Source organism: Oncorhynchus gorbuscha, unplaced genomic scaffold (assembly GCF_021184085.1).
Source record: "Oncorhynchus gorbuscha isolate QuinsamMale2020 ecotype Even-year unplaced genomic scaffold, OgorEven_v1.0 Un_scaffold_45:::fragment_2:::debris, whole genome shotgun sequence".
Classification (NCBI taxonomy): Eukaryota; Metazoa; Chordata; class Actinopteri; order Salmoniformes; family Salmonidae; genus Oncorhynchus; species Oncorhynchus gorbuscha.
In genome coordinates, this window is record NW_025745292.1 from 58,514 (window position 1) to 71,476 (window position 12,963).

At 40.4% G+C, this 12,963-nt stretch overlaps 1 protein-coding gene across 3 annotated transcripts in view; it reads right to left on the minus strand.

Annotated features, from left to right (window-relative positions):
• esyt3 (extended synaptotagmin-like protein 3) overlaps positions 1–12,648 on the minus strand; it is a 43,250-nt gene extending 30,602 nt beyond the window's left edge. For 2 of the 3 annotated variants that reach the window (XM_046333507.1, XM_046333505.1), the window contains exons 1-13: positions 11,981–12,647; positions 7,600–7,641; positions 7,150–7,284; positions 5,733–5,809; positions 5,420–5,489; positions 5,026–5,115; positions 4,660–4,715; positions 4,386–4,506; positions 3,782–3,958; positions 3,513–3,595; positions 3,175–3,223; positions 2,551–2,640; positions 2,275–2,337 (exon numbers count right to left, since the gene is read on the minus strand). In XM_046333507.1, the coding sequence (XP_046189463.1) occupies positions 2,275–2,337; positions 2,551–2,640; positions 3,175–3,223; positions 3,513–3,595; positions 3,782–3,958; positions 4,386–4,506; positions 4,660–4,715; positions 5,026–5,115; positions 5,420–5,489; positions 5,733–5,809; positions 7,150–7,284; positions 7,600–7,641; positions 11,981–12,376 (1,449 nt within the window). In that variant the 5' untranslated portion in view covers positions 12,377–12,647. Of the gene's footprint in view, positions 1–2,274; positions 2,338–2,550; positions 2,641–3,174; positions 3,224–3,512; positions 3,596–3,781; positions 3,959–4,385; positions 4,507–4,659; positions 4,716–5,025; positions 5,116–5,419; positions 5,490–5,732; positions 5,810–7,149; positions 7,285–7,599; positions 7,642–11,980 lie in introns of all 3 variants that reach the window. The other variant, XM_046333508.1, reaches the window with a different exon arrangement.
• Positions 12,649–12,963: the final 315 nt, after the last annotated feature.

The window sequence follows — 12,963 nt, forward strand, 5'->3', positions numbered from 1 at the left end:
AGACCAAAGAGCTGTAAAAGGACACCAGAAACAAAATTGTAGACCTGCACCAGGCTGGGAAGACTGAATCTGCAATAGGTAAGCAGCTTAGTTTGAGGAAATCAACTGTGGGAGCAATTATTAGGAAATGGAAGACATACAAGACCACTGATAATCTCCCTCAATCTGGGGCTCCACGCAAGATCTCACCCCGTGGAGTCAAAATGATCACAAGAACAGTGAGCAAAAATCCCAGAACAACACGGGGGGGACCTAGTGAATGACCTGCAGAGAGCTGGGACCAAATTAATTAACAAAGCTTACCATCAGTAACACACTACGCCGCCAGGGACACAAATCCTGCAGTGCCAGACGTGTCCCCCTGCTTAAGCCAGTACATGTCCAGGCCCGTCTGAAGTTTGCTAGAGAGCATTTGGATGATCCAGAAGAAGATTGGGAGAATGTCATATGGTCAGATGAAACCAAAATATAACATTTTGGTAAAAACTCAACTCGTCTTGTTTGGAGGACAAAGAATGCAGAGTTGCATCCAAAGAACACCATACCTACTGTGAAGCATGGGGGTGGAAACATCATGCTTTGGGGCTGTTTTTCTGCAAAGGGACCAGGACGACTGATCCGTGTAAAGGAAAGAATGAATGGGGCCATGTATCGTGAGATTTTGAGAGAAAACCTCCTTCCATCAGCAAGGGCATTGAAGATGAAACGTGGCTGGGTCTTTCAGCATGACAATGATCCCAAACACACCGCCCGGGCAACGAAGGAGTGGCTTCGTAAGAAGCATTTCAAGGTCCTGGAGTGGCCTAGCCAGTCTCCAGATCTCAACCCCATAGAAAATCTTTGGAGGGAGTTGAAAGTCTGTTGCCCAGCAACAGCCCCAAAACAGCAATGCTCTAGAGGAGATCTGCATGGAGGAATGGGCCAAAATACCAGCAACAGTGTGTGAAAACCTTGTGAAGACTTACAGAAAATGTTTGGCCTCTGTCATTGCCAACAAAGGGTATATAACAAAGTACTGAGATAAACTTTTGTTATTGACCAAATACTTATTTTCCACCATACTTTGCTAAATAAATTCATTAAAAATCCTGCAATGTGATTTTTTTCTGTCATAGTTGAAGTGTACCTATGATGAAAATTACAGGCCTCTCATCTTTCTAAGTGGGAGAACTTGCACAATTGGTGGCTGACTAAATACTTTTTTGCCCCACTGTATATATAAAAAAAAATACAAATATAAAGAGCGTGACATACACCTAGCTTCCTGAAATGGGTCACATTTTCCAGGAAAGCCTAATTACCCATTCCATCACTGGCGAAATCCCCTCAAAATGATTTCAAACTGTGTTTCTCATATACAATGAAATTAAAACAGACACCCAATAGTTTCCTGATTAGCAGGGGGTATGTTGTTGACTGTCATTACAATTGCTTCATAGGAATCTGGTAATGTTCTGTTTGTAGTGTAGCTCTGTTTGTAGTGTAGCTAGCCACTGAACGGCTCTGAATTCACTGTCAGCATGCAGTCAAAGCTATAACAACTTTTAGAGATAACTAGTGCACTCAAATCGTATCCTAATGCCGACAGCAGATGGGATTTGTATTCATAACATTGCTAACTTAGGTAGCTAACATTCATTTTGAGAAACTGAGAGCTAGTTAATAACCAGCTGAGCTCGCAAACAATGTAACAAAGGTTTAATTTCAGATTTGAAAAATACTCCAACAAGCTCTGCATTTCAGGAATCACAGTAGCAAATACACCTGGTGCACTGTTTAAATGGCTAAATAATTGAACATGTATTTTTTGAAGAAAATTCTCAGTACTTGCCATAGCCTTCACTGGCTTTCATTAAATGTGAGCTTGTCCGAGGACTCTACGACAGTTGTTATCCATTGGAGCAATGTGAATGGTTGCCCAAAATTCTGAGGCAGATCTTTGCGAAGGGTCAATTGTGATGAGTTACGAATGATGGTACTGGTGATGATAATCTTCAATAAAGGGATTACATTGTAACATTTATATTAGATTGTCATCGGCCTATCACATGACGTTTATGCAAAATTGCTAACTCTTTGTTATATGCATGTGTTAAGGCACCCTGGGGCATTTCGATTGAGTGGAGAGTGTCTTGTTAGTGCTCAGCGAATGTGTACTAATGTTTTCATAACCGAATAAACTTGGTTATCGCATCTTATATACACATCGCAGACTGTTTGTGCTAGTTAACATGTGAGTCTCCGTGGCTGTACAGGCTTGACAGAGGTACTTACTGGTAGATTTGAGGCATTGTCTAGGTACACAGCAAGCATAGCACAAGCACAGCCATCAGATTTCTGTAACGGAAAAATAAAAGAAATACACAATATTCGTCAAAGGTTGTATACGGTTAATAAGCACATTTGTTGTTTTCCTTTAGCGCCCCGGGCTGTACAATATGAAAAGACATATCAGAGCTTCCACAACACGGTTTGGGTGAGTCAGCTCAAATGCTTAAGAATGCTTATAAACTGCTTAAGAATGGTTTTAAACTGCTTAAGAGCTCTTACCTCCACTAGGAGTCCCGGGTCAGTTTGTAGAGAGAGCCACTGCAGTTTGAGATGAACCTCTCCACTCGTCACATCATCCAGGGGGAACCACTATGACAACGAAATGGGAAGAGTTTATTATCACCCTCAGAACCTCTCAAAACAAGGCTAGTCAACTCCAGACATGGAGGGCCAAATGTTCTGCTAGTTCTCTTTTCTACCTGATAGTTGATGTATTGATTTATATCACTGATTGGCAAGAGAGTCTTCTCAATCCATTCTTTAGATACCAAAAGGTAGAAAACGCACTGAAACCGGGAGACTACCTTAGCTATTAACAATAATTTATATTTGTATCCACATTTTAAAAATGTTTTCCGTTGTGTGCAGGGCCATAACCAGGGTTTGAGTTAGTGAGGTCCTCCCTGGAAGTTGAATTTCATTTACTGCATTTCTACACAATTAAAAATGTTAAAATTCTATTTGGAGAACAGCAAAAATGACCCCAGCCATTATCACCTTAGCTGCTGTAGGTTCATTCACCTCAGTTAATTAGAAGTAGAGAAAGAAAACCAGAAGTATTTTGGCCTCGCAGGACCTGAGTTGCCTATCCCACAACTTAAACATTCAATATGACCTTCTCACCTTATCCATCTCTTTTTCCTTCTTCACTTCTCCAAAGTCCAAGCGAAACCTACGATGGATAAATAAGCCCTCAAATGGTTAAATATCTAACCAGGGAAATGTTCAATAGGCTTTGTCACGCAAATGTTGTGGAAAATGAATAGAGCCGGAATGATTGCTTACTCTACATTGTCAGAGGCATATGTTCTACATGACATATTTCTATATGAACATTCCACAACCTACTTGTGCACTACTGAATGTTTGACATGGGTCAGCAGTCAGTGACAAGTGGGTGTAAGAAATCAGAATGGGGAGGTTGTGTCTATTCTCGTGCACATAGTAAGTAGTTTCCTCACTTTCCCAGGATGTCATCCTTGTCAGTGTCCTCGTCAAACACTTCCACCTCTAACTCCTGCCCAGGGGCCTCGTGTACCACAAACTGCAGTTGACAAGAAAAAGGGGATAAAAAACAACAGAGTAAGAAATCATATATTCAAATATATATTATATGGTAATAAATAAAAACAAAGTTTGTATAGACAAAGGGGAGAGAGAATGGGTTGACAGCACGATCGTGAGTGTGTGCGACTACATTTACAGTAGGAGGATTTTCAGGAGTCCCTACCTCATAAACTTCGTTCCAGCGTGGGTGCAGGTTCTCCTGGATGGTCTTGCTTTGGAAGTGGATATTGCCGACCCTAAGCACCGCGTAGGGGTCAGACTTGCCCTTCACCATTCCCATCATATAAGTGTCCTTCGCTATCAGATCCCGGGCCTCCAGCAAGTGTACCCTCACAACTCCCTAAAACATCCAAAAATACTGTAGTTACAAAAAAAGTATAAAACACAGCAAGATCTTACTTAACACACCCACTAAAATACAAATTTAACAGAACTAGCATATTTTTAGACCCCCAAAATATGAACACAAGTTAGCCAGCAACACAGGACCCAGATTTGATTAACAGATTTTTAGAGATATAGAAATATTTGAAGATCCCATTAAACCACAGTATTTTTTGATGTGTCAAATCTTGTTCTGACATTTCATAGAAAATTACAATTTAATGGAGCCACTTCCAATCATTGGAACTGTGCCATAGATGTGCCATACACTCAAATTGTGTCTATCCATCCTCCTGTGTTGTCCGATCAGAACACCTACTGTACTAGGCCTTTGGCACTTACACAGGTCTCAACACAGTGGAGCATCAGTTTACTGTACTCACACGAGGCAGGGGGAACCTCATCTGGTCCACTTTGACCTGGTCTATGAGGGGGATACACATGCGGTTGGGCAGGACCATAAGGGAAGCGATGATGTCCATGATGGCTGGCTCAGACAGGTGACTGTGGAGGTGAAGGTTGAAGGGCAGAAGTCACTTCAATCTAAAATAGTGATTTTGAAACTGAAAAAAAATCTGAATTTGTAGAACTCCTTTTCAAGGAAAAAAATGCTAAATATATTTTGTACTTTTATGTAAACATAAAAAAAAATATTACCTTAGACCTGGAGTGTCTAGGAGGTTGGTCAACCCTGTCCAGTTGATTTGTAGGGTCTGAAAATTAAACCATTTTGAATTTGATAACTTTAAATGAAACATTTCATCACTCTTAGAATCCTACCACAAGGATGCCGATGTCCTGACGGGGGCACAACAGGTCCCATACTCATTAGTGACATGGTAGGGTTTAAAAAGTTATAGCCTATACTACTAGCCTTGGTCCTCCTGAAAACAAAAATATATAACATTTAGTTAAATAACAATAATAAAGAGGGTGAACGAAGGTAGCTAAAGTTTTTATTTTATTTTTATCTCTGGGTGTCATAGGTATAAATAACAAACAGAGCCATCTTTCAGAACCCACCGGCCGACGAATGAAGAACATAGTGACTCCTCCCACCAACGGGGCATTTCCAACCAGAGGTTCCAGAATGACACGCAACATGCCTTGAAACTGAAAAATAAAACATTCTGACATGATTAGAAAAGGGCTGATATAGATCAATTTAAAGATCAAAACCAGTTTTAAAACAGTTCCTCAAGAGGGAAATTACTCTTCAAACCAAAAAAGCTCATTACACACAATGCAAATTGAACACACGGCTTGATGTGAGAGGAATAATGTGACGTAACCTGTTTGTCATGATAACAATGTTCAATTTTGAACCACAGTCATCCTAGGCTAGCATAGGGTGGTTGCATGTGCCAGTAGGACATGGAGCCAAGCTAGACGCCACACAAGAACATTGGATGCCTACCCGAATACTTTTGACCCCAGCAGTGATGGGCGGCTTCACCTCTGTGTCGATGTCCACATCCCCATCGTAACTGTGAAGCAAAAAGCACTGTCAACAGCACAAACATATCTGGGACCAAGCTAAATCCAAAGCCCTAATAGTTTACAGGGAGTCATAGAACGGACTACAGTACCTTGTTCTGGATTTTCTGGGACAATAAAACTACTACTTCTGCTGTACTACTAACTACAGTACTACTAGCCATTGTAGGCCTATTGTGTCTTTATTGTGCTGTACTGTGTGTTATTGAGTCGATTTTGACTACTACTATTACCTTATGTGCAGGTCCATAACCACCTGCCTCTTGTCCACTTCATGGGTGTACACTTTAAGTCCAGTGATTCGGAGGGGCTGAAATGAGGAGAATATATACATCACCAGGTGCAGCATTTATCTAATGAGGCACCAAAAAATATATTCCGGCCTTGTCTGAATAATCATACTTGTGTGCTAAATAGTAGCAAAAATATGTTTTATAGTACGGGAATTTGAAGAATTGCATTGCATGCAAATATAGTTTTTGGGGCAAATGGTGGTGTTTGTTGACATTCATTTCATACATAAATGGTCGTAAAAAAATATGATAAAAATATGCATTTGCTGTTAGCAAGGAGATTGCATAACTAGGCCTAATATGTTTATTTCATATTCTAATTATCTCCTGATTGGTTTATTCCCACTACTACACAACAAATCTTACCATTCATTAGGGATGTGCATCATTCCCTTTCAAGATGATTCGATACATATCAAGATACGTGCATGGCCTCTGATACGATACAGGAACAATACGTTTTAGTTTGAAACAATTCGGTTTGATTAGAGAACAAATCGATGCGATGCACTAACATGTTGCATAAACAAATTAATTTTCCATTCTAAATTAAAATCTGCTGCTGATGGAGGGTCATGAGCTGGGCCTTTCTGAGCTGGATCTGTCTGAGCAGACTTATCTCTCTGGGTGTGTGTGTGTGTGTGTGTGTGTGTGTGTGTGTGTGTGTGTGTGTGTGTGTGTGTGAGAGAGAGAATAATGTATGTCTATGGGGTATGAACTGTGTGTGTGTAAATTATGTATGCCTATGTTGTATACTATGTAGGCACCTGATTTGAGCCATAAGGGAAACTAGGCATTTACCACCCCACTTCCACTATCAGATTAGGGTGGTCCCCGCACTTAGGTTCTAAAAAATCCCTATCGCCCAGTAATTAACTTGTCATTTTTGCAGATTAAGTGTTTGAGATTGTAATGCATTAATAATTATAGCTTACAAATTAGCCATGACAATACCAATGAATATATAGCACAATTATAGATTTTTACCCCAAATCCAAAATCAAATGGTTTTGAAGTTTAGCAGAGAGGAAGAGGCAAAACGAGAGGCACAAAAGGCCACATAATCAGTCTTCTCCAGCAGGTAGTGTTTTGTATTCACCAAGCAAGGAGTTTTTGTATGGAGGTCAATGAGAAAGTTTCAAGTTTGGTTAACAAAAAAATGTAACAGCTTATTTGCTACATGTGGCTTTGATCAGAAAAATGTGTTGAGAATACAAATCCTATGATCTCCACGTACGCCAACATTTTGTGAGGAATTAAGCACGGTTGATAAATGAGGCCCCAGGTACTAGAACTTACACAAACCTAGAACCACGAGGTGAAACCTGATATGCAAACACAACAAAAGCTCTCTCACTGTATGACCAAAGTGGACTTTTGTGAAGGTGAATGTTTTGAGGTATGGGCTGGACAATCTGATGGATGGCTGGATCTTCTCTTTGAGGAGCTTCTCCATGAACATGCCAAAGAAAGGCCACGCCTGCAGCAAAATCTAAAGACATACAGACAGACATATGACCAAAGAATGACAGGAGAACTAGTTGCGATCAGCATAACCAAATCATTGTGTGGATAAACAATTGTAGAGCATAACATTGAGAGGTTGTGTGTGTGATATGTCATTGAAAACAATGTTGTTTTGAAAGCTTTGTGGGCAACATGTCAATGTTTAAAGCAGTTCATGACCAGACCGTCCCCAAGACTACACTAAACAGATCTGTTTGTGCCGTCGGGCCAACTCCATTGCTGAGGTGACAACAGCACAACAGACAAAGAGTGACCAGCATGAATGGAAAAAACATTTTACCTTGTTGAGCCAGTCAACCTTCTCAACTTCGGGAAAGTGTACCTTTGGGAAGAGAAGACACAACTTTACAAGAGAGTTTGGTTGACACAAACCCTTGTGATTCTGTGAGTTGGCAGGAGTCCAGATAATGAAGATGACCCATCCTCATTTAAGACTTACTTTTGAACTGTGAATAGGTCTACATTGTATGCAGGGAGATGGACATATTAGACAAAGAAACCAATCAGAGGCACATTTGATTTGACATATACAGTGGGGCAAAAAAGTATTTAGTCAGCCACCAATTGTGCAAGTTCTCCCACTTAAAAAGATGAGAGGCCTGTAATTTTCATCATAGGTACACTTCAACTATGACAGACAAAATGAGAAACAAAAAACAGAAAATCACATTGTAGGATATTTAATTAATTTATTTGCAAATTATGGTGGAAAATAAGTATTTGGACACCTACAAACAAGCAAGATTTCTGGCTCTCACAGACGTGTAAACTTCATTAAGAGGCTCCTATGTCCTCCACTCGTTACCTGTATTAATGGCACCTGTTTGAACTTGTTATTAGTATAAAAGACACCTGTCCACAACCTCAAACAGTCACACTCCAAACTCCACTATGGCCAAGACCAAAGAGCTGTCAAAGGACACCAGAAACTAAATTGTAGACCTGCACCAGACTGGGAAGACTGAATATGCAATAGGTAAGCAGCTTGGTTTGAAGAAATCAACTGTGGGAGCAATTATTAGGAAATGGAAGACCTACAAGACCACTGATAATCTCCCTCGGGCTGGTGCTCCACGCACCAGATCGAGGGGGTCAAAATGATCACAAGAACGGTGAGCAAAAATCCCAGAACCACACGGGGGACCTAGTGAATGACCTGCAGAGAGCTGGGACCAAAGTAACAAAGCCTACAATCAGTAACACACTACGCCGCCAAGGACTCAAATCTTACAGTGCCAGACTTGTCGCTGCTTAAGCCAGTACATGTCCAGGCCCGTCTGAAGTTTGCTAGACAGCAATTGGATGATCCAGAAGAAGATTGGGAGAATGTCATATGGTCAGATGAAACCAAAATATAACTTTTTGGTAAAAACTCAACTCGTCTTGTTTGGAGGACAAAGAATGCTGAGTTGCATCCAAAGAACACCATACCTAACTTGAAGCATTGGGGTGGAAACATCATGCTTTGGGGCTGTTTTTCTGCAAAGGGACCAGGACGACTGATTTGTGTAAAGGATATAATGAATGGGGCCATGTATCGTGAGATTTTGAGTGAAAACCTCCTTCCATCAGCAAGGGCATTGAAGATGAAACGTGGCTGGGTCTTTCAGCATGACAATGATCCCAAACACACCGCCCGGGCAACAAAGGAGTGGCTTCGTAAGAAGCGTTTCAAGGTCCTGGAGTGGCTTAGCCAGTCTCCAGATCTCAACCCCATAGAAAATCTTTGGAGGGAGTTGAAAGTCCGTGTTGCCCAGCAACAGCCCCAAAACATCACTGCTCTAGAGGAGATCTGCATGGAGGAATGGGCCAAAATACCAGCAACAGTGTGTGAAAACCTCGTGAAGACTTACAGAAAATGTTTGGCCTCTGTCATTGCCAACAAAGGGTATATAACTAAGTATTGAGATAAGTATTTGGTCAATAACAAAAGTTTATTTTCCACCATAATTTGCAAATAAATTCATAAAAATCCTATGTGATTTTCTGGATTTTTTTCTAATTTTGTCTGTCGTAGTTGAAGTGTACCTATGACGAAAATTACAGGCCTCATCTTTTTAAGTGGGAGAACTTGCACAATCAGTGGCTGACTAAATACTTTTTTGCCCCACTGTATAGTGCCTTCAGAAAGTATTAATACCCATTGACTTATTCTAAATGTTGTTGTGCATGAATTCAAAAATCATTAATTATATTTTGTCTTACCCATCTTACCAAACACAATACCCTATAAAAACAAAGCAAAAACATGTTTTTAGAAATTGTCTGGTGGAAAATTTGTCTCCTCCCAGTGTCTGGTGGAAAATTCATCTCCCAGTGTCTGGTGGAAAATTCATCTCCCAGTGTCTGGTGGAAAATTCATCTCCCAGTGTCTGGTGGAAAATTCATCTCCCAGTGTCTGGTGGAAAATTCATCTCCATTCCATTCCATTTATTTTTCTCCCATCCTGAAAAATCTCCTCAGACATTAACGAGTGTCTGGTGGACAGTGTCTGGTGGAAAATTCCTCCCAAAAATTCATTAGTGTCTGGTGGAGCCAGTGTCTGGTGGAAAATTTGTCTATGCTTGGAAATATGGAGTGTCTGGTGGAAAGCTAACCAGGTTTTCCTCTAGTTCCATATTTTTTATCCTGAAAAACTCCTCAGACATTTGCTTGGAAATATGGAGAGTGGTACTAAGGTGTTGTATTGGATTTTCCCCAAACATAACTTTGTGTCCTGAAGGCAAGTGTTAATTGATTTGCCACTTTTTGTCAGTATTACTTTAGTGCCTTGTTACAAACATGATGCATGTTTTGGAAAATAACAATTCTGTACAGGCTCTCTTCTTTTCACCCTTTCAATTAGGTTATTTTGCTCCATCCTCAGTCTTCTCCTCTCATAAACTCTGTAACTGATTTAGTCACCATTGGCCTCATGGTCAAATCCCTGAGCAGTTTCCTTCCACTCTGGCAATTGAAGAGCCTTCCTAAGAAGGGCGCCTGTATCTTTGTAGTGACTAGGTGTATCAATACATCATCCAAAGTGTAATAATGTCACCATGCTCAAAGGGATATTCAATCTCTGCTTTATTTTTATCCATCTACTAATAGGTGCCCTTGCGAGGCATTGGAAAACCTCATTGTTCTTTGAGGTAGAATCTGTGATCGACCTTACAGATAATTGTATGTTTGGGGTGAAGAGATTAGTATTTTTTTTTAAATCATGTTAAACACTATTATTACACACAGAGTGAGTCCATGCAACTTATTATGTGATTTTTTAAGCAATGTTTTACTCCTGAACTTATTTAGACTTGCAGTAATAAAGGGGTTGAATACTGATCGACTCAAAACATTTCAGCTTTTCATTTTTAATTAATTTGTATACATTTTAAAATACATCATTTCACTTTGACATTATGGGGTATTGTTTGTAGGACAACAGAAAAAAAATCTATTTAGTCCATTTTTATTTCAGGCTATAACAAAATGTGGAAAAAGTCAAGGGGTGTGAATACTTTCTGAAGGCACTGTAAACTTCCCTTTTTAATATATGTTTTACTTTCCATTGCCTTTTTTTGTGTCAGAGTAGCCTGGTACCCGATCTGTTTGTGCCGTATTGCCAACTCTTATGGCTATTGTAATGATAAACAAAGAATATGAGTTGGCAAGACCGCACAAACAGATCTGGGACCAGTCAGAGTGGTTGAATATAGAACTGCGTCATCTTAATCTACCACGGTGTGGGGTTTTGATATTGAAAGGAAAAATACTGGTTAGGCAGGACCTGATGACTAATCAAACCTTGTGGGAGAGCAGGAGATAAAGGTCACAACCCCAAAAACAAAAAAGGAACATTGCAAAATACAAAATATCCACTATATTGTTTTAACAATGACAACTACTGCTTCAACTTTACTCAACATGTTCACAAAATACTATTTTAAATGTACAACAGCCTCAGCAGTGGCACTTTATTATCTTTGTCAATGTTTCCTATTAGGCATGGGTGTGGTAAGGCATGGATGAATGAAACCTCCTGCAACATAATCACACATCTATGACGTCAACACTTCAAATCACCAAAAATATTCCCATGAATATTAATGTGTCCACAGGAATGGATTAAGAACACTGCTCTATAGCCTACAGTTATTTGGGGACACAGTAGTCAATGTGGCACTGATATTTCCCAACAATGGAATGCAATGTTAGGTATTACTATTATTGAGGCAGAAAGTGGCTGGAAGATGATGAAAAATGACTCTTCTACAGGTTTGACCATAACACTATATTGCTATAACAATCATACAAGTAGGCTAGTGCCGAGCATCTGGTCTTAGTGGGTCATTAGTATGCTCATATACACATTTAAAATAGGCCGATGTATGCTCTATTCTTAAGAGTGCTTTGCTTTAACTGTGTTTGCTTTAAGTCAAACAAAACCTTCCAGACATGAACTCCCCCGCGGACATGAACAGCTGTAGCCTAGATGAGTTCATTCATAATTGTAAAATGTTTAGAAAGACCTACTGATCCAGCAGGACAAATTTAATTTTGTGTGTGACTGAGTGCGTGTGTGTATTTTTCATCTTATGTCAGCCAGAGTACCACATAACATAACTTTCTTTCCACATATGGGGAACAACCTCTGCCTACATCAACAGCATACCAATACATACCCAAGTTGTCATATTCAATGTTTTCAACTCGTTGTGGATCACTTGCGTTTCGTTCTCCAGAAAGTTCATAGCCGTTCCAATTCGGATATCTTTCCACTTGCGGTTTTTCTTCCACCAAATGATCAGCATCATACACAAGAGGATCCAGATGACGCTGAGGCCGAGGTACCCTGTCAAATACACAGGATAAAAGACCAATAGCGCTCTCCCGAAGTACATCAGAAATTCCATCAAGAGTTGGTTGACCACGCTCGGGCTCAACGTCCCGGTGCTTCCCGGGACAGTGCGCTCGCCGAATCCTCCTCCCTGGACGGTTCCTTTTGAATCGCCTGAATACATTTTGTCAGTAGGTGAAGCTCTGGGTGGAGTAGTCGATACGGGTAGCTGTGTGGCCATATGGACCCTACTGAAGTCCTTTCGCGCTCCTAAAAAAGTGTGTTACGCTGCATTGCAATGTCCTGACTGTTGAAGTCAAATCAAATCTATTGATTTGGTAGCATTGGCTGTTGACTGATATCTGAGTCAAATCTAGTAGTTGGGAACTTCCGTATTTGTACCTGCACAGGTGGCTACGCCCAAAAACCTCTCCTAACCTGACACCTCGAGGCATCCTAAGGTGCGTTCAGTTCGCTTGAAAGTTTGCTACGTTGCGGAACAGTTTGTACTGAATGACACGTTTTCACCAAATTTATTGAAAATACTTTGTGTATTTGGTGGGTGTGTCTTGAAGCAACAAGTGACGTATTTAAAGGGCGGTGGCCATGCTGACAGCGTTCCCCAACCCCTCCCCAAATTTCAACTGGTCGATCAGGACACCACCATTTCCGTTAAATTGAACGTTTCAAAACGTACCAACGTACTGAATGCAATCCAGCTGATGCCCATGCAGCCAGTCATTAAAACTAGCCCCTGTCTAAAAACATAGCGCTTAGATTTCACTTAACAAAGAATGTAGTAAAACTGGTTTTCCATTTCAAGAGACC